The 20386-nt window shown below is 41.3% G+C and overlaps 1 protein-coding gene and 1 pseudogene across 1 annotated transcript; both read right to left on the minus strand.

Moving 5' to 3' along the window:
- The window catches only part of LOC122473643, a 12163-nt pseudogene extending 11614 nt beyond the window's left edge, over window positions 1–549 (minus strand).
- PYM1 (PYM homolog 1, exon junction complex associated factor) lies at window positions 115–19476 on the minus strand. The gene is made up of 3 exons (XM_043564366.1): window positions 18576–19476; window positions 1457–1550; window positions 115–1071 (listed from the first exon to the last, which is right to left on the minus strand). Exons 1-3 carry the CDS (start codon window positions 18607–18609, stop codon window positions 588–590), a joined length of 612 nt encoding a protein of 203 aa, XP_043420301.1. The 5' UTR covers window positions 18610–19476; the 3' UTR covers window positions 115–587.
- Window positions 19477–20386: the final 910 nt, after the last annotated feature.

Below are 20386 nucleotides of genomic sequence, written 5' to 3' on the forward strand. Positions count from 1 at the left end.
TATTACTCTCAATATTTGTCTTCCTATACCAAACTGGAGGAGATAATACACCTACTGGAAGCTGGAAAGAGGGACAAAGCCAGACATGTTGTCTACTTGAGTTTATTCTGTTCTTTAAAAAAAAAACAAAACAAAATAAAACAAAAAAACCCCAAAACAAAACAAAACAAAACAAAAAAAACGGTGAGGGATGGCAGGGGAAATAACCCATAAACACTGTGAACAGGAACCAAGACTCCGACTTGAGTGTACTCCCCCTACCCTCAACCTCAGTTCTCTAAGACATTCCCACCCGCCCAATTTTCTTTTAAACAAGACACCCAAATCAGCAGCAAAGGTACCTGGGGTAATCACTGAGATTTTGAACACTGGGAATGGGAGGGAGAAAAGTCCAAAAAATAGGAGTTGGGAAGAAGAGGGAAGGAATGACGGCGAGGCTAGGCTCTGGAGGACGGAGTTGGGCCACGAGAAGTGGAAGTGAGTCAGTAGGGAGGGGGTACCCCCCTGACTGCTGCTGCCCACATTCCCCAGGACCCCAGAGAGCCCCATGGTTTTTTCTGCAGTCCATTCCCTGCTCCCCAAAGGCCTCACAGGCCCAGCTCCAAGTCCTCGAGCTCCTCCTCTAGCGCCCTCCTCCGCGCTAGCTTCTCCAGCTGCTCTTTGCTAGGTTGGCTGATTTCCCCAGCCTGGATCCGTTGCTGCAGCTCTTCCACCTGCCGAAGCTTCTTCTTTAGGTTCTTTATCTTCTTGGCCTTCTCGGTGGTGACGGCTGAGTCAGGCTGGTCAGAGGCAGCTGCAGGGGCTGCCCGGGAGCCCTGCGGAGCGCTGGGGAGTGGGGCAGTCTCTCCCAGGGACACCTTATCGAGAGTCCGGCTTAAGGCCTCTGCCTCCCCTTTCTCTTGCTGCTGCCGCCGCTTCTCCTTCCGCTTCAGGTTGCGTTTGGCTGTCTTGGAGAGGCCTGGTTCGCCACCTTCTGGCCTGGATGGGGTGGCAGGAGCAGTGGCCTCGGGGCTCAGACCTGGGGGCAGTTCGGGTTTACTCTTGAAAAACTTCACATACTTGTTCTCATACCTGCAGGGAAGAGATGCCAACAGTTTCAAAGAAGCACTGACTTCTGGAGCCCTTTTCTTAACCTTCCGAATCAATCCACTCTTTTCATTCTCTCGCTTCCTTCCTCTCCTATGGTCCCTCCCCAATTTTCTTCTGTTCTGCAGGCTGTGGGAAGGTCTCTAGGACTCATAGTTCCATATCCTGAATGCTGTTTGGAGATTCTGATAGAGGCCAATAGGAACAGAACTAGTCACTTGTAACCCTCACTCATCGCTGTATCCCAGCCCCCTCTCCTCTTTTCTCATATAGTTGCTCCCTCCTCGCATTTCATGAGATATTGGGATCAGGAGATTTTTCTTTTCTGTGGATTCCATTAAATACCCCCTCCTCACGCCTGACCACGCACACTGGGACCTCCTCCTGGGGCACATAGCCTTCTTTCACCCTCCGCTGCTTCCGCCAGGTCCCGTCGGGTCGTTGTGTTGAGGCAATGTATTTGCCTGCAATGAGAGAATTAAGTTAGACAGTTACTCTAACTTTCAAATAGTTCCCAATTTGAAAACATGAGTGAATGTATACAGCTTTCCTGGGCACCCATCTGTCTATTAAATGCAGCCATTTAGCTGAGTGCATAATAGCTGAGCGCGCATTATTTACTGAGGTATAATACACCATCCCTGCCCTCAGGAGTTTCTATTTTTACACTATTTTCTATTTTTAATCTAGTTGGCAAGAGGACAGGCACAGAGGAAGAGTTTTTTTTAAAAAAAAAAAAAAAAACAACACAAGACAAAAATAGCATTGGGGCATCAAAAGGCAATAACTGAAAAAGGGGCCAAAACAGGGCAAAAACAAGAACCGTAGCAAGGAGAAATGACGAGAGAAGATGTAGACAGGGGAAGCTTTATTAAGATGGGTCATGAAAAACAGGTCAACTTTTAAGAATCCATACTATAGATATAAAAGCACCAGTACACAAGGATATTTGTAAAGGATGTTTGTTGCTACATTATTTAAAACAGCAAAAACTGAGGCAACTTGAATGACCACCAATAAATGAACAATCGAATACATGTGGATCATCCACAGGATGGAACACCATGCTCTTATGAAAAAAGAATGTCAGATATAAATGCACTGACTTTCTTTGCTGCCAGCTATACGCCGTTGTAAGTTAGAAAAAATGAACAGCAACACTGAACACTAGAAATGCGCTTTGCCCAGTAATACTTGAGTTGTTGCAATATTTGATCATCCATTTGGTTGTTACAGAAAAATTCTTAACTGTAATGATGGCTGTTGCTGTAATAGTATATTGCCTGTATTTCTACCTCTATTAATGAGCTTTATGTGCTAGATTTTAATATCCTTGTGCCTGGGCAAGTACACAAGTCTTTAAAAAACAAACATGGTTTACTTGCACAAAACTGATCAGTTTTGACGGATCGTTAATGCCCCTGAAGTGGTTTTGTGGGTGTGAAACAAATGGTGAGAATCTGAATTGGTCCCTCTTATTATAGAATTGAAATTAAGTCTACTTACTTTATCAAGTCATGTTCATGCCCTGATTTTATATAGTTGCATCTATCAATAAACATTGAAAACAAAATAAAAAACAAATAAATGCATTGACCTTGGCTTGAATGGTGTTCATGATACACTAAGTGAAAAAGCAAGTTGCAGGATAACATATAGAGTAGTTATCCTCCAAGTTTTTTTATTTCAGGATCTCCCTTCTGCTCTTATTTTGCAATATTATCCATTTCACCATGCAATATTTTTTTAAAAACCATATTTGCTAATATCCTCAGAAAAGTCTTTACTGGGAAGCTGTCAAGCTGGCAGTGGCAAATATAACTTTTCCAAAATTCTGATTTTTACTTGAAGACTTGAATTTTACCATCGGCAACAAATACTGTCAGTTGTTTTCCTTGAAATGACGGGTTCACTTCCTTCATTTTCAGGAAAATGCCAATCAGATTCCCAGTTCTGAATTACTGGTTTGTCAGCGGTTCTTTTAAGTAAAAATGGTGTTCCATGAAAAGGAAGCTGTTTAGCTTGTGACTTGCAGACAATTGCGCCAGTGCTTTTCCTTAAGACACCACCTTACTCCAGTGTGCGGTAGTGTTTCATCCTTACTTCCCAATTAGTCCACAGAGAACATAAAAGAGATGAGTAACTTCCAGTTACAGAATGAGTTAAGTTGTGAGGAATCTAAGGTACAGCATGATAACCATTATTAACAGAACCGTACTGTATTCTTGAAAGTTGCTATGAGAGTACAGTTTTAACAACAAGATGGATGGCGATTACGTGAAGGATGTGTTAACTAACTTTATTGTGTAAACATTTCACAATATATACATGCATCAAATCACACTGCACTCCTGAAACCTACACAATGTTATATGTCAATTATATTTCAATAGAGCTGGAAAAAAAAATAAGTAAAAAGAGGTGTATTCAAGGGCCAGGTTTTAATAAAATTAGCAAATCTTATTGCATAATCAAGGATATTCTTAAGTGAAACTGGCCTTATTTACTGCAACCATGTGGCGGCAAAGAACACAATGACTGGTCGTTTGGTGCAACCACCTTGATTAGTGCTAAGGGGCCAGCGGTTTTCCCCACCTTGGCTTTTGCACCCTCAGAGCAAATGTCAACCCAGCAAAAAAAGACAATGAACACCTTAGTCTATAATGAAACCAGTTATGCTTGCAGACGTCCTTAAAGTGTCTTAGGGAACCCGCAGAGATCCTGGACATTCTGAGAACTGCTGGTGTAGGGTATGCTCCCGATTTTGTTGGGGCAAAAGGAGCAGCACTTAGTAGTCCATACAGTCTGGGCACAGGGGCAAAGAGAAAGGTGTGGAAGGACACATACCAAGATACCAAGCCTTTAATGCTGGTTATTTTAAGAGGGATAACCTGGAAGAAGAGGTAATAGAAACCATTAACCATTAGGATATATACTTTTTGCCCTTACAGATATCTTTATTTTTATAATTTGTTTTTAAAAATCTTATATATACATACATATCTTGTGTTACTTTTTTTTTTTCTTAAGTAGGCTCCACATCCAACATGAAGCTTGAACTCACAACCCTGAGAGCAAAAATTGCATGCTCTACCGACTGAGACAGTCAGATGCCTCATGTATTATCTTTTTTTTTTTTTAAGCATTACTTTTATAAAAAGAAAGAAAGATTTGTAAAATAAAAGTAAAAAGTTAAGTCTGGGGCCTTCCACACAGATTATATATTGTTCCATGAATTGGCTTTTTTTTTTTTTTAATGTTTACTTATTTATTGAGACTGGGGGAGAGGCAGAGAGAGAATCCCAAGCAGGCTCTGCACTGTCAGCACAGAGCCCAACCCAAACTGTGAGATCTCACAAACTGAGATCATAACCTGAGCAGAAATCAAAAGTCGATGTTTAACTAGGGACCTCTGAATTGGCTTTCTGTTCAAAATGCAAATGTCATTAATAAAATTAAACTAAAAGCAAAAAAACTGTTAAAGAAAATGGTTAAGATTTGAAAGGTAGAAAAGATGGGACAAAGAACAAAAAAGCAAAAAAAAGCATGGATGTGGGAAGGGGGTTGGGGTATTTAAAGAATAAAAAGTAGAGGAGTCTAGGTAAGTCAGACAGCTCATGTTAGGTACTAAAAAATGGGGCCAGATCTTGGAAAGCGTTAAACAAAAGGTCAAGGAATTTGAAGTTTATCTGGTGAATAAAACGAGAGCCACTTGAGGATACTGCTTGCTTAAATCCAACAGTTTAAACACAAGAGTATAAATTGAAGAATCAAAAAACTCAGGTTTCATGCAGGGAAGACTGAGACCGAACCTGGGCTTTAAAGAGTCAAACTAAAGGAAATGAAAAAGGAGGCAGATTGAATTCTAAATAGAAGCTCATTCTAAAACAAAATGTCACACATGGGAATGGAAATGGCATGATCAGGAGATGGTGGGTGAGAGGGCTGATATAAAGTAAATGAGAGGAGGGGCACCTGGTGGCTCCAGTTAAGCATCAGAGTTTGGTTCAGGTCATGATCTCACAGTTGTGAGTTTGAGCCCCACATCGGGCTCGTGCTGACAGCTCAGAGCCTAGACTTCTTCGGATTCTTTATCTCCATCTCCCTCTGCCCATTCCCAGCTCGCATGTGCGCTCTCTCTCTCTCTCTCCCTCTCTCTCTCAAAAATAAATAAACATTAAAAAAAAATTGGGGGGGGGGCACCTGGGTGGTTCAGTTGGGTTAAGCGGCTGACTTGGGCTCAGGTCATGATCTCGCGGTCCGTGAGTTCGAGTCCTGCGTTGGGCTCTGTGCTGACAGCTCAGAACCTGGAGCCTGTTTCAGATTCTGTGTCTCCCTCTCTCTGACCCTCCCCCGTTCATGCTTTGTCTCTCTCTGTCTCAAAAATAAATAAGCGTTAAAAAAAATTTTTTTTTAAATTTTTTTTAAGTAAATGAGGGGAGAATGTTCAGACCCTGAAACGCCAGTTAAGGAGTTTAATATCTGGCAGGTGGCACACATTCAGTAAATACTTGTTAATGAATGAATTCAAAGCAGTGTTTTAGGACAATTAATCTGGCAGGATGAAAAGGTGAATTAGAAAGTGGAAACACTGGAGACGTGGAAAATCAGGGGGAAAAAGGGTGCAGTAACCCTGGCATGTGATAGAATTGGCTGAAACAGTGAGAAAGGAAGAGACTTATGCCAAATCCATTATCAAAGAATCAACATTTGGGAATTTGCTGATGGGGGAGGGGTAAAGGGTTAAAGTAAAAAATAATTTGGGGCTCCTGGGTGGCTCAGTCTGTTAAGTGCCCAACTTTGGCTCAGGTCATGATCTCATGGTTCATGGGTTTGAGCTGCACGTTAGACCATACTAGCAGCATGGGGCCTGCTTGGCATCCTCTGTCTCCCTCTCTTTCCGCCCCTCCCTCGCTCATGCACACTCTCTCTCTCAAAAATAAACACTAAAAAAAAAAACTCTTAAAAAAATAATTCAACACTTTATTTTAGTAATTCTAACCTTGAGAATTTAGCATAAGGAAATACCTCCAACAGGAAAAAAAACAAAAAGGTAAAAAAGGAATTGACAGTGAAAATTATGGCATTATCTAAAAAGAGCTAAAAATTAAAAACAAGCTTCAAGTCCAGTTATATAGGAATGGTGTATAACACATCCATTGCAAATGATAACAGGGTTGCCTGGCTGGCTCATTCAGTAGAGTGTACAACCCTTGATCTCAGGGTCAAGAGTTAGAGCCCCACGTTTAGTGTACAGATTACTTAAAAATAAATAATCTTTAAAGAGACAGGATATGGGGCGCCTGGGTGGCGCAGTCGGTTAAGCGTCCGACTTCAGCCAGGTCACCATCTCGCGGTCTGGTCTGTGAGTTCGAGCCCCGCATCGGGCTCTGGGCTGATGGCTCAGAGCCTGGAGCCTGTTTCTGATTCTGTGTCTCCCTCTCTCTCTGCCCCTCCCCCATTCATGCTCTGTCTCTCTCTGTCCCAAAAATAAATAAAAAAACGTTGAAAAAAAAAAAAAAAGAGACAGGATATAATTCTTAAAAATGATAATAAAATTTTAAATCATGTAATGTGACATAATGTAAACTATAATGAAATTATATAAATATACTATGATTTCAATTATTAAATGTTATGCATATTTTTAAATATCTGTTTATTTGAGAGAGAGAGAGAGAGCATGAGCTAGCAAGGGAGGAGCACAGAGAGAGAGAATCCCAAGCAGGCTCCACACTGAGCGTTGAGCCTGACGTTGGGCTCAATCTCAAGAACCATGAGATCATGATCTGAGTCAAAACCAAGAGCTGGACACTTAACCAACTGAGCCACCCAGGCGTCCCATTAAAAATAAAATCTTTAGGGGCACCTGGGTGGCTCAGTCGGTTAAGCGTCCAACTTCAGCTCAAGTCATGATCTCAAGGTTCACGAGTTCGGGCCCCGCATCGGGCCCTGCGCCGACAGCTCAGAGCCTGGAACCTGCTTTAGATTCTGTGTCTCCCTCTCTCTCTGCCCCTCCCCTGCTCACACTCTGTCTCTTTCTCTTGCTCTCAAAAATTAAAACATTAAAAGAAAAATTTTTAATAAAATCTTTAAAAAAGATCTAATTTTAGGTTTCAAACCTGAATGGGTTGGAGAATGGGTACACAATGAGAGTGAAAATACTTTTGACCTGGTAATTATTATAAAGATTTTGTGGAAGACACAGATCTGTTGTAATCTTTGGAAGATAAGCAGGATTTAGACAGGTGGAGGTGGGGAGTGTGGTTACAAGAAAAGAAAGGGAAGTATTTCAGGAGTATGGGACAATATACGCAAAGGGACAAATGAGACTAGTCAGGACCCTGCTAAAAACTTTTTCTGGATTCCTATTGTCCTCAGGGTATTTACATGGAGGACGGGACTACACACAAAAGGCCAAGCCTCTCAGCTACTAGTCACTCACACTCTGCTCCAGCTGACTGAAATACTCACAAATCTCACCAGACCTGTGTCTCTATTTTCTATGCCTTTTTGCTTTTGCTTCCTTTGGCCTGGAACAGGCTTTCCTTGATTCTTATCTTAGTTAATTCCTGTTGGTCTTTAAAGGTCAAGTTCAAGTATAAACTCCAATTCAGTTCCTCCTTCCCACCCCAGGCCCTTTGTATACAACACCTGTTTTGGCCTTTATCATGCTCTGATGTTTAACATAATTGTGTACTTCCTTGAGCACTGGGACTTTGTCTTTGATCTCTGAAGCAAAGGGCCTGGCGCATAGAAGACTGTAATTAAGTCAAATTAATAAATAAATAGGGGTTCCTGGCTGGCTTGGTTGGTAGAGCATGTGACTCTTGATCTCAGGGTTGTAAATTCAAGCCCCACATTGGGTGTAGAGATTAAGAGATTACTTAAAAATAACTTTTCAGGACCCCTGGGTGGCTCAGTCAGTTGAGCCTCTGACTTCACCTCGGTCATGATCTCAAGGTTCGAGCCCCACATCAGGCTCCATACTGACAGTGCAGAGCCTGCTTGGGATTCTCTCTCTCCCTCCCTTCCTCTTTACCCTTTCCCCATGTTCTCTCAAAATAAATAAACTTTAAAAAAATAAAATAAAATCTTTATGGGCACCTGGATGGCTCAGTTGGTTGAGCATCCAATTCTTAGTTTCAGCTCAGGTCATGATATCACTGTTCATGGATTTGAGCCCCCTGTCAGGCTTTGCACTGACAGTGCGGAATCTACTTGGGATTCTTTGTCTCTCTCTCTGCCCCTCCCCCCACTTGTATTCTCTCTCTCTCAAAAAATAAATATTAAAGATAAATATTAAAAAATAAATAAGTAAAATCTTTAAAAAATATTTTAAATAAGTAAGTAAATTTAAGTATCATATTAGAGAACAAGAACCTAGAATATTTTGGGCAAAAAGCACATGTAATGGGCAAAGAGACTAGAAGTAAATTAGTCAGAATATGAAAAGTAACCAATCTTCTCTGGAGTTTGGACTTAAGCTTCAGACCGTAGAAGAGCACTGAAGGCCAAAAACAGAGTACAGACGATATGCTCAAAGCAATGCTTTCAGATTAACCTCAAAATGTGTAATATAAACTAAAGGTAGAAAAAATGAAAATAGCTAAAATAGAGAAAAACTGATTTAGATGGTCTCTGTGGGTATTGAAAGGAAAATGAAAGAGAAATTCATTGTGAAGAACAAGTCAACAGACTTGAAGCCTGTTGAGATTTGACTGCCAAGATTTGAATTAGACGAAATAATTGACACAGTGCCACCGTGGGTTTGATCTGGTGCTTTTCACATGTATGCTCTTATTTTCACAACATACCTGTGGGTAAATAGGGCATATGGTAATAATATTTCTTCACACATGGATTTTAAATGTTTATTGAGCCACTTGGGTGTTGTGCCAGGCACTGTAACAGGAGCTAGGGATACAACAATGAATAAAGAAAATGGTCTTGCCTTTTTGTAGCATACATTCTAGTGAGGAAGAAAGGTAATAAATAAGAACACAAATAAACAATTACAGTATCACTCTTGAATGTGCAAAATTTAGAGAATAAAAATCACTGATATGAAGAAAGCCCAACACCTGAAACTAACATAACACTGTATGTTAATTATACTGGAATTTAAAAAAAACACACACGAAGTCCAGAGAAGATGACAACTTTGTGAAAATAACTAATTCAATTCTAGACAGGCAGTGTCTTATGTGAAATTAAGGAGAAAAGGACAATGCTCGAAACATATATTTAAGAAAAATGCACAAAGATTATAGCTGAAGACTTAAGATTAATAAAGATGGAAAATGAGGAAAAACAGGTCAGAAATTTCTTGAATGGCCATCCTAACTGGAAGCCCTGCGATCCAAACAGCCAACTGTCACAAAGAAGCATCTATTTTATGTTCTCTTGGTTCCATTCTCTGGCCTTCACGGTATCCAAAGGTAAAGTCAGAAAGAAGGGAGTGGTTTGGAGATTCCTACCCATAGAAATAAAAAACAAGGGCAGAATATCAGGATTTTCAGGTAACCCCCTTGAGAAAGTCAGAAACTACAGATTAGAGATTGCTATAAGAACTTGCTAAAATTACTTTCTCACATTTGCTATTTGATAATCCTTAATCTGTTGCCTTAAACTGTAAAGGGCCTTGTTTTCAGGGGTGGCAGGAAGACAGTGAAGAGACAGGACAGCAAGCAAGGCTTGCTGGGAGAACTCTAAGGGGTTATGTGGAAGTGACTGTTAAAGGTCTGTTGAATCCCTGGGACCTGCTCAAATAAGAAAGGAGATCTACAAGACAGAGCTGAGCCTAGTGGTGATCTCAGGGCCAACAATTATTATAACGCCCAGATGTGGTTTCTAACACCTAGAGAAAATATAGAAAGAGAAGATCCAATTTGGAGGAATGAGCCTGGAAAAACAGTCATGATCATCTTCCTCAACAAGGAAAAGGTGTCGGCAGCAACAGAAAATAATAATTCTAGAAAAGAACCAGGAGAGTGTTATGCCATGAAGACCAAAAGAGTTTTAAGGGCAGGTGGTAAACAGTATTGAATAGTGCACAGAGATTAAGGAAAAGGAGAACTGAGAAGAAAAAGATACTGATGTTGGCGATTTGCATTTTCTAGTTATCTCCAAGAATATAGCCTCAGAAAAGTACAAAGCAATGAAATGTAATAAACACTGGAAGCCTCCTAGGACACAAGTACCCTACTAAGTGATACAGGGATTATCAAGATTGAGTAAAATGGTCCCTACTTTCAAGAAATTTACAGTCTAAGTAAGGAGAAGGGTAGGCAAGTTAGGCAAACAAAGAATAAAACAAAAATATAAATGTCTTAGGTATCTTAAGAGACACTGATACATACTGGTAACAAATTTCAAGAGAATAAATAACCACATCCTGTTTGATGGGGGAAGGTAACAGAAAATCAAGAAAACCTTAGGGATTTGACATTAAATACTAGGTAGAAGTAGTAACAATAACAGTAACAAATCAGTGGCTGATATTTCTGCAGACAGAGAAAGGAAGGGAAAGGGCCTTCTAAGAGTAACAACAAATAAAATCATAGCAGTGGAAAACTCACAGTATGCTGAGAACAGTTAGGAAAGAGCACTTATTAATAAGTATCTACATTGCAATAAGAACTTTACATACATTACCTTATTGAATCTAGACAATGGGTAGGTATTACCATCTCTAGCTGAGGTCAAGAGTCTTCAAGAAGTTAAATATATGTCCAAGTCCACAAATGCACAATACTATTCCACCTTATACTACATAGTCCAGTTTCACTAGGAGTTATAAGCAGAGACCTAGTATGTGGTGATACTATACTGAAAAGTGGTTTGTGCTCATATTAAAGAGTAGTATCTAAGCTAATGGTACATATGTGAATTTCACAGTCAATTCCAAGAAGAGAGTAGCAGCTACCATTGTGTGCCTCCTTAATGCTCAGGACAGGGCTGTGTTTATATACATGACTTATTTCACTTTCATAACTCCATGAAGGATTATTCTAGTTTTAATAAAGTTTATTTATTTATTCTGAAAGAGAGAGAGAAAGGGAGAGAATCCCAAGCAGGTTCCATGCTGTCATCACAGAGCTCGGTGTGGGGCTTGAACTCACAAACTGTGAGATCATGACCTGAGCTGAAACCAAGAGTCATATGCTTAACTGACTGAGCCACCCAGGTGCCCCTGGATTATTCTAGTTTTAGAGATGATGAGAAATTTAATAGCCTGCCCAAAGTTACAAAGTCAGCAAACTGCAGAATTCAAACCCAGGCTGTAGGTTTGTTCCAAAGGTTGTGCATTTTACGCTGTTATTGCATACTGTGTTATAAACAAACAAAACATACAAAAAAGGCGAACCATACTAATAAAGAAAATATAAATATAAAATATAATTTTCATCTGTCAAAGTAGTAAAATTTTTGGAGATGATAATAGCAATGCAGTCAAAGATGTGGTTAAACCAGCATAGTCATATATTATTGGTCGTAAAAGTCTTTAGAAAGCAATTTGGCTTAACATAGCAAGATAACATAAGGTAATCCTATCTTTTACCAGCATTTCCCAAAGCTTTTGTTATACAAGACACTTCTGGAAAACACTTCCATAAGATAGTAACAAGAGTTACCCCAAAAAATTGTTAAATAAGTGGGCAATTCTGGGTTAAACATAGAAAAAAAGGGGGGCACCCAGGTGGCTCAGTTGGTTAAGCATCAACTCTTGATCTCAGCTCAGGTCACGATCCCACAGCTCATGGGATTGAGCTGTCAGGCTCTGTGCTGACAGCAAAGAACCTGCTTGGGATTTTCTTCCTCTCTCTGTCCCTCATCCCCTGCTTGTGCTCTCCCTCTCTCTCTCTCTTAGAAAGAAAGAAAGAAAAAAAGAAAAAGAAAGAAAAGAAAAGAAAAGAAAAGAAAGAGCAAAAGAGAAAGAAAAAAGAAAGAAAGAAAGAAAGAAAGAAAGAAAGAAAGAAAGAAAGAAAGAAAGAAAGAAAGAAAGAAAGAAAAGAAAAAGAAAGAGGAAGGGAGGGAGGGAAGGAGGAAGGAAGGAAGGAAGGAAGGAAGGAAGGAAGGAAGGAAGAAAAAGAAAGAAAGAAAGAAAGAAAGAAAGAAAGAAAGAAAGAAAGAAAGAAAGAAAGAAAGAAAAGAAAAGAAAGAAAGAAAGAAAGGAAAGAAAGAAAGAAAAAGAAAATTTGTTCTTATTGGCAGGACTTAAATGAGGAGTTAATGTGTTCTTATTCGTGTGAGTATCCACAATGGGAATGTGATCCACAGTATTTCCCAAATTTATTTGACCAAAGGAACCTTATTTTTATTTTGTTATTTTGTGTTTACTTATTTTGCAGTACATCTCACAAGACTACTAAGCATTCTGAGAATCATATTTTGGGAAACAGCCATTTGGTATGATCCCAATTATGTAAAATACAGATATGCTACATATGTACACAGACAGAAAAACTAAAAAGAAGTGTAACTGTAGTTATCTTTGGGTTCTGGAATTTCCAAACATGCATGTGACTTCTATTTTATACTACTTACAAAAACATTTTCCAAGTTAGCTACAATCAACATGAATTAATAAATAAATAAATGTTTGAACCGCCCCCCAACCCAGTAATTCTACTTCTGGGAATTCAATCCTAAGAAAATGACCTAAATGCAGGCAAAAATTTATGCACAAAAATGTTCATGGAGTTCTTGTAACAAAACTTCTGGAAACAATCTAAAAGCCCAGTAACAGAGGCACCTGGGTGGCTCAGTCAGTTGAGTGTCTGACTCGTGGCTTCGGCTGAGGTCATGATCTCACAGTTTGGGAGTTCAAGTCCCGCATCAGGCTCTGTGATGACAGCACAGAGCCTGCTTAGGATTCTCCTTCTCCCTCTCCCTCTCTTTCTCTGTCTCTCTCTGCCCCTCCCCCACTCTCTCAAAATAAATAAATAAACTTAAAAAAATTAAAAAATAAAAGTCCACTGACAGATGAAACATGAGAGGGTACATGCCCAAACAGTAAAACTCTGCCAATATTTTTAAAAATATTTAGAGTTTTTAATAACAAGAAAAAATATTTGTGTCATAAGGTTAAATGAATAGGCAAAATGTAGGTGTATATACCATCAAATTCAAAAACGTTTTAAAAATGTACAGAAAAAATAAAGATCAGAAAGATATGTGCCAAAGTAAACAGTAGACTCTGGGTGGATGAATTATATTGAGCAAATACTACATAAGTAAATCTATACTTAAGGAACAGTAATCTGGCAACAGTGTGCCAAATGAACTGGAACAGAGACTGGAGACAGGACAAGTATTTAGGAGGTCACAGCAATATTTGCAGGATAAAGGAAAATGGAATTTGATCAGGCATGCAGAATGACCCAAGTACTATGCTTGATATTTTGCATTTATCTCTTCTAATCCATATAATAATCCTTATATAACAGTAATTATTACAGAACTATTTGCCAGGTACTTTCTATGTGCCAAACATATACATTATTTCATTTAAATTTTAATTCTCTCAATAATCCTATGTTGTAGGAGTCATTACTCCGAATTCATTGATGAGAAAACTAAGGCTTAGTTTCCCAAGTCTTAAAATTCCCAAGGCCTGGGGTACCTGAGTGGCTCGTTGGTTAAGTGTCAGACTTCCACCCAGGTCATGATCTCACACTTCGTGAGTTCGAGCTCCACATTGGGCTCTCTGCTCTCAGCGCAGAGTCTGTTTCAAATCCTCAGTCCCTCTCTCTCTGCCTCTCCCCACCCCCTCTCTCTTTTTCTCTCTCTCAAAATAAATAAACTCAAAAACAAATAGATATACAGATAAATAAAATACCTTCTTTACAAAAAAAATTGCCAGGTCACCTGGGTGGCTCAGTCGGTTAAGTGTCCGACTTCGGCTCAGGTCATGATCTTGTGGTCCGTGAATTCGAGCCCCACATCAGGCTCTGTACTGACAGCTCAGAGCCTGGAGCCCACTTCGGATTCTGTGTCTCCCTCTCTCTCAAAAATAATAAACATAAAAAAAAAAAAAATTCCCCAAGGCCATATACCTAACAAGTACTGAAGATGAGATAAGGATAATAGCAGTAGGAATAGAATGATATTTTGACAATTGGTATGTGGTGGAGGATGGGGAACAAGAGAGGAATAAAAGATGATACCACAAATATAACAATATCTAGTGCTCGCATCTTGGTTTCTTGAGACTATTCTTCAGTAACAGGAACAAGGGCTCCTTGGAGAAATGTCTGATTCTAGGACTGGGATAGGAAAGATAAAAGATGAGCCTGGAGCATATTCTAGACACAAGAAAGTAAAGAAGAGCTAAAAACAAAAACAAAAACAAAAACCTACACTGGTGGGGGTAGGTCAAAGGGACACAGAGCCAACTAAAAGAGCTCCCAATGTCCAAAGCTGGAACATTTAGAGCAATAAAATAAATAGTATTAGATTATAACCCAAAGTCCATATTGATATAAGTAAATGATTGAATAAATGGAGAAGAGACAAATCTGCAGAAATATTCCAAATAACATATGTAAATACTCCATCCTTAAGGAAGGAAACGTAAGTATAGGCTGTGAATAGACACTTTCTTCTAAAGACTATAGTATGAAAAAGAGAAGGAAAAAAGGATAACTTTATACTGGAGAAAGCTTACAAATACGACTTCAGCCAGGTGACCACAATCATGGTCAATATCAACAGTAAAAACATTATGATATTGTACCCTTGATATGATGAAAATGTCACTTTTCCTCTGTGATTGTCCCCAAAAAACACATAACCCCAATCTAATCATGAGAAAAACATCAGATAAATTCCAATAGAGAGGCATCCTATAAAATACTTGATTAGCACTCCTCAAAATTCCTCATCAAAAACAAGTAAAATCTGAGAAACTATCACAGCTAATGGGAGCTTAAGGAGACATGAGAACTAAAAGTAATAGGGTACCCAGGATGGGATCTTGGAACAGAAAAAAAAAAAAAAAAATTAGGTAAAAACTAAGGAAATCTGGGACACCTGGCTGGCTCAATGGGAAGAGCATGCAACTCTTGATCTCAGAGCTGTTAAGTTTGAGACCTATGTTGGGTGTAGAAATTACTTAAAAATAAAATCTTGGGGCACTTGGCTAGCTCAGTCGATTAAGCATCTGACTCTTGACTTCAGCTCAGGTCATGATCTCACTGTCCTGAGATTGAACCCCGCATCAGGCTCCGTGCTGAGCATGGAGCCTGCTTCATATTCTCTCGTTTTCCCTCTGCCCCTCTCCCCGGCTCACGCTCTAAAAATAAATAGGGACACCTGGGTGACTAAGTCGGTTAGGTGTCTGACTCTTGATTTCAGCTCAGGTCAGATCTCACGGTTTGTTGGATAGAGCCTTGTGTTGAACTCTGCGCTGACAGAGTGAAGCCAGCTTGGGATCATCTCTCTCCCTCTCTGCCCCTCCCCTGCTTGCACACACTATGTGTGCACACTTGAGTGTGCACACGGGTGTACTCTCTCTCTCAAAATAAACATTTTTTTAAAATAAGAAAAATAAAAATAAAAGGGGCGCCTGGGTGGCTCAGTCGGTTGAGCGTCCGGCTTTGGCTCAGGTCATGATCTCCCCGTTTGTGAGTTCAAGCCCCGTGTCAGGCTCTGTGCTCAGAGCCTGGAGCGTGCTTCAAAGTCTGTGTCTCCTCCTCTCTCTGCCCCTCCCATGCTCATGCTCTGTCTCTGTCTCTCAATAATAAAGAAACGTTAAAAATTTTTTGAAAAATAAATAAAAATAATTTTTAAATAAAATGAAATCTTTAAAATATAAGGAAATCTGAATGATGTATGGACTTTAGTCAATAATAATGGCATCAATATTGGTTCATTAACTGCAATAATGGTACCATACTAATGTAAGATGTTAATAATAAGGGAAACTGAATATATGGGAATTGTCTATCATTTTCTCAAGTTTTCTATAAATCTAAAATTGTTCTAAAAAATAAAGTCTATTTAAAATTAAAAAGAGACGGTACAAAAAATTGATCTTGGGTTGGCTAGGATGAGGATGCCATTAACGAAATAAGGAAAAAAATGATATTGATTTTGGGCAGATTGAATTTAAGGTGTGACAGTATATTCAAGAATAAAAGTTATCCACCAATCTATTAGAAAAGGGAAATAGCAACTAAGGAGAGAGGTTGGTGCTAGAAACAAAACTGTAAAAAGCTAAAGGACAAATAAGAGTGAGAAAATGAAAACAGTATGGGTAGACCTAATATTCAAGAAATCGGGCTGTGAACAGGAAAGAAACAAATGCTAGGCCTTGACTTTTCCATGAAATAGAAAGTGAAGACATCTGCTACAAGAGGGGGGAATTAAAAGGGAGGTCACAGAGTGCTGGAAAAGGTTGGGGAAAAGCCATGGTAGAATGTAAGCAAACCAAGAAAAAAGAATTTGAGAGAAGCCATGATCTTGGCAGAAGTTAACACTAAGTTATATTACACTGAATGTACAGGTTTTGCACTTTTTCACTAGCCATGTGCTGTGGGTGGTCTAGACACGGAAGCCAAAAAAATAGGTGATGAGTATGATTCAAGATAACAGAAGTGCTTGCCAAATACAGAAGATCAAAATGAATGAAGCAAACAATGAAGATAGTATCAAAGTGGCTGGTCACTAAGGTCTAGCAGAGCAGCATCAAAGATAGTCATGAAGGTACTGGTAGACTCAATGAAATGGGAAAAGTTAAGAACCTCAGAAGGGCAAAAAGTGGAATCTGTGGATGGGAAGGAGTGAAAAAGGTAACTAGTAAGGAGGCTAAAGTGATAAAGAGCACCTGAAGGGGAAGTAGCGTAATAGGTCCAGGTTGTAGTGATCTGATGTGTAGCTACTTTAAAAATACAAAGGAAAGTCAACTGTCTTGTGCTGAGGAACTATAAGATCAGTATTTCAAGGATGCTGGAGACACTGAGAATAAGAGCAAGAAACAGTGGAGAAAAAAGTATGATGCAATAGGTCTGGGTCCTTGTGGGCAATAAATGATGGCCCTGAAGTTTTAGAGACAATGCTCTAACTGCATGGCAATACCTTCACAGAGATTAGAGTGACGGTGGTAGGCCAATGATCTGGAAGTAGTAGGGGAAAGAAAAAAAAAAGCAGTGTGATTCCTTCTCTTCTACATAGTCACAGAGAACAGAAGATACGTGTTTAAAGAAAATCGTTAAGAAGAAAGAAAAGTGTACTGGACGATGAGCAATAATTTCGAAGCACATATTAAAGGAGCTGGTAGAGGAAGGACCTACTGAATAGAGAACAGAAGTTCTGTGTACCACTTTGAAATGTGAGGCTGAGGAGAAGTAGCAGAGAGACCTGGCTTGCCATAGGATACCATAGGAGAGGTGGACTGAGATGTAAGGAACATGGAAAGCAGCAAAGCAACAAATAAAGGGCACATTTTTAAAACAGACTGTATGTACCAACCACAGTATACACAGTGTCACTTCTACAGAAGACTACACATACACAGTGAAGGTTACAAAAAACATTAACACCTTGCCTTGCACAGCATTTTATAAATTGCTTGCACATACACTATCTTATTTAATGGTCACTAGGTAGATATCACTATGCCCATTTTTCTACAGATGAGGAAATAAGGATGGGACAAAACCAAAATGAAAATATTGACTCTCAGTTTTCAACACATAAACCTCCATACACAGTGGACACTTCATCTCAATCAGCCAGGCTGGAAATTCTTCTCCAGGCAGAATTTATAGTGGGTTCTATGAACTTGTCAGAGGACTTGAGAGGCCATTAGACACCTCTTGTTTGCCTTCTTCCACCTCAGATCCCTCAACTTTTATCACCATCACCACCAGAGAAGTACAGAAAGGTGGTGCCATCAAAAAGAAAACTCAAGTTTAAAGTTATACTAGGTTACTGTTCCATTCACACCTCTGAACCTCAGTAACCCAACAATGAAGATGTGGGAGAGGATGGAAAAGGCATTATGCAGGAAGTCTACATAAAAGCAATGAGGAAGTCTTCAACAGATACAGCTTCAAGAATAGGAATTAAAATGGGGCTGGGGTAGGGCAGAAGGCAGGTACCGCTGAAAGATGGGGGAGGGGAACAGCAGAAAAGCAGGAATTGGAGGGAACTGAGAGTGTAAGAGCTCCCAAGCCTGGAGAAGCCAAAAGAGATACGAGATCTCCAGCTGCTGAAGAAAAGGTAAGGGCCTGTGAGGGTCCTGGAGCAGGAATCTGCACTGGAGGACCCCAGGGCTTGGGTGACCGGAAGCGGAGACCCCCAAACACGAGACCAGAAGGGGGCGCAGGTGACACCCCATAGGAGAGAATGAATGGGGAAGGCGGTCCGGAGGGCGGGGCAAAGGAGGGGCCCCGGGATGGGCGGGGCACAGACCCCTTTCCAAGTCCGAACCCCTGCCCCGAGAGCCCGGGGAGAAGCGGCTCCGCGCCTCCCGCACTCACCGCCGGTCTCGTCAGTTACATAGGGAGTCGCCATCTTGAAAACGCAAACCACTTCCGGCGTGAGCGGGCTGGGGTCCCGCCCCCCTCCCCACCGGAAGTGGAGTCCTGATCGTAGCCAGCCACCATTTTAGTCTTAAAGGGAGAGTACACCGTTTCGTGGACGGAGAAGGAGGAAGAGAGTAGAAGCTAAAGACTTTCATAAAATAAAAGCCGCAGACTCTAGTACTGCCACTGAATCCAATATTGGGCGTCTGCTCCGTGTAAAACAGTCCTCTGGGCACCGAGAGAAGTTCTGGGGCACGGCTCCTCTCCGTCCAGGACCTTCGAGGGAAAAGGGGGCAAGGCCCACCTGCACCCCGAAAGTGGGGCTGATAAATGAGTTAGAGTATTCAGGCCCTAGCCTGCACCCAGGTCGCAGAGCGGCTTCGGGACATGGGGCGGCCAAACTCCGGTAACGCACCAATCTTGTCAGGGACGAATGGAAGACCCCCAACTGACCCTCTCTTAGAAGGTGGAGAGGTCGAAATCGCGTGTCGATTGCCCTCGGCTACCCAGCTCAACCCTCGGGTCAGATCCGCGAAAGGGGCGTGCAAGGCAGGGGGTGCTGCTGTCCGGTCACCTGTCCCCGCAGCCTAAGGGCTGCCGGCGAATTCCACGACCGAGGAGGCGGCGGGCCGGGTTGGGCGGGCAGCCCTGGCTGGCCCTGCCCCTGGGGCGGCCCGGAGGATTCGGGCGGCGAAAAGACGATGGCCCAAGTTTGCTCTGGCCTTCGACCCCGGGAGCCTCCTTAGGCTGGGCCCCAGGGTCGGAGGGCAGGGTGAAGGCTTCTGGGCGGAGCCAGTTAATATTCTAATTAACCTCGTGTAGGTCTGGGCACTGAGGATCCAAAGCCCCGGGCAACTCGCCAATGGTCCGGGCTTGTACGGTCACCCCTTTGCAGTCCTGCCCTGCCCCTTGCCTCCCTACTCTTTAGATGTACCCAAATGTTTTCCCTCCCCCGCTCTTTGCAGCAGCCGTTGATCCTTGAGGGCTAAATCCTGCTAAACTCGTTTCCCCTGCAGCCTGGGAGGGACCGACTGCAGGTTCCTCTCCTCAGGTGTTGGCTCTGCCCTCTCCACGCTGCTCTTTCCTTATGGACTCTTTTACCTTCCTCCAAATCCCCCATTTTGGTTTAGGTTCATGTCCAACTGTACCTCTGGAACCCGTAGAGAGGGGCAAATATTACGATCTCCAACAGTAGGCTGTGTGCCTACTTAAAAAACAAAAAAGGTGAGAAAAGGAAAAAAAAAAGTGAGAGCAATGACGGACTAGGAACTTCCTAAAGGGTTGACATGAAACTTTTGAAGTTTTCTCAGGTCTCAGCTTGTCTTCTAGTCTATGTTCCACCTTCCTGACTTCCACCAGAGGCCCAACTCAGAAGGTCTCAAAGAGACTCCTTTAAAAATTGATTTGCATTCAGTACACAACATTGCAGGTGTTGTAACGCTGCCATCCTTAACCCCTGCTCTCTTTCAACAATTGTGCTTCAGCCTCACAGGATCAGCATCCTGTTCTTAGCCTTGTTACTAATGATTATTAGAGGTGAGAATGTGGGAGGAAGCCTTTAAAAACTAGAGGGATGTATTGGTCTTGACTACCTGAGAACTAGAACTAGTAGTAGTAGGCTGCTCAATGAATGGAATCCTAAAGTGGCCCCAGTTGACTACCCAGCACAACCCCCCCCCCCAACCCCCACCATGCCCCCTGATGTCTTGCCTCAGCTCTGGGGTTGACAGGAAGTGAAACTCAGTTGTCTGCCCGGCAAACCTGCC

This window comes from Prionailurus bengalensis, chromosome B4 (genome assembly GCF_016509475.1).
Source record: "Prionailurus bengalensis isolate Pbe53 chromosome B4, Fcat_Pben_1.1_paternal_pri, whole genome shotgun sequence".
Lineage (NCBI taxonomy): Eukaryota > Metazoa > Chordata > Mammalia > Carnivora > Felidae > Prionailurus > Prionailurus bengalensis.

Coding starts and splice junctions, on each gene's coding strand:
- PYM1 (XM_043564366.1), bottom strand. CDS start 18,609: ATGGCGACTCCCTATGTAACTGACGAGACCGGCG. Junction 1,551..18,575: donor TGTAACTGACGAGACCGGCG/GTGAGTGCGGGA, acceptor CTCTCATTGCAG/GCAAATACATTGCCTCAACA. Junction 1,072..1,456: donor CCCCAGGAGGAGGTCCCAGT/GTGCGTGGTCAG, acceptor TCTTCCCTGCAG/GTATGAGAACAAGTATGTGA.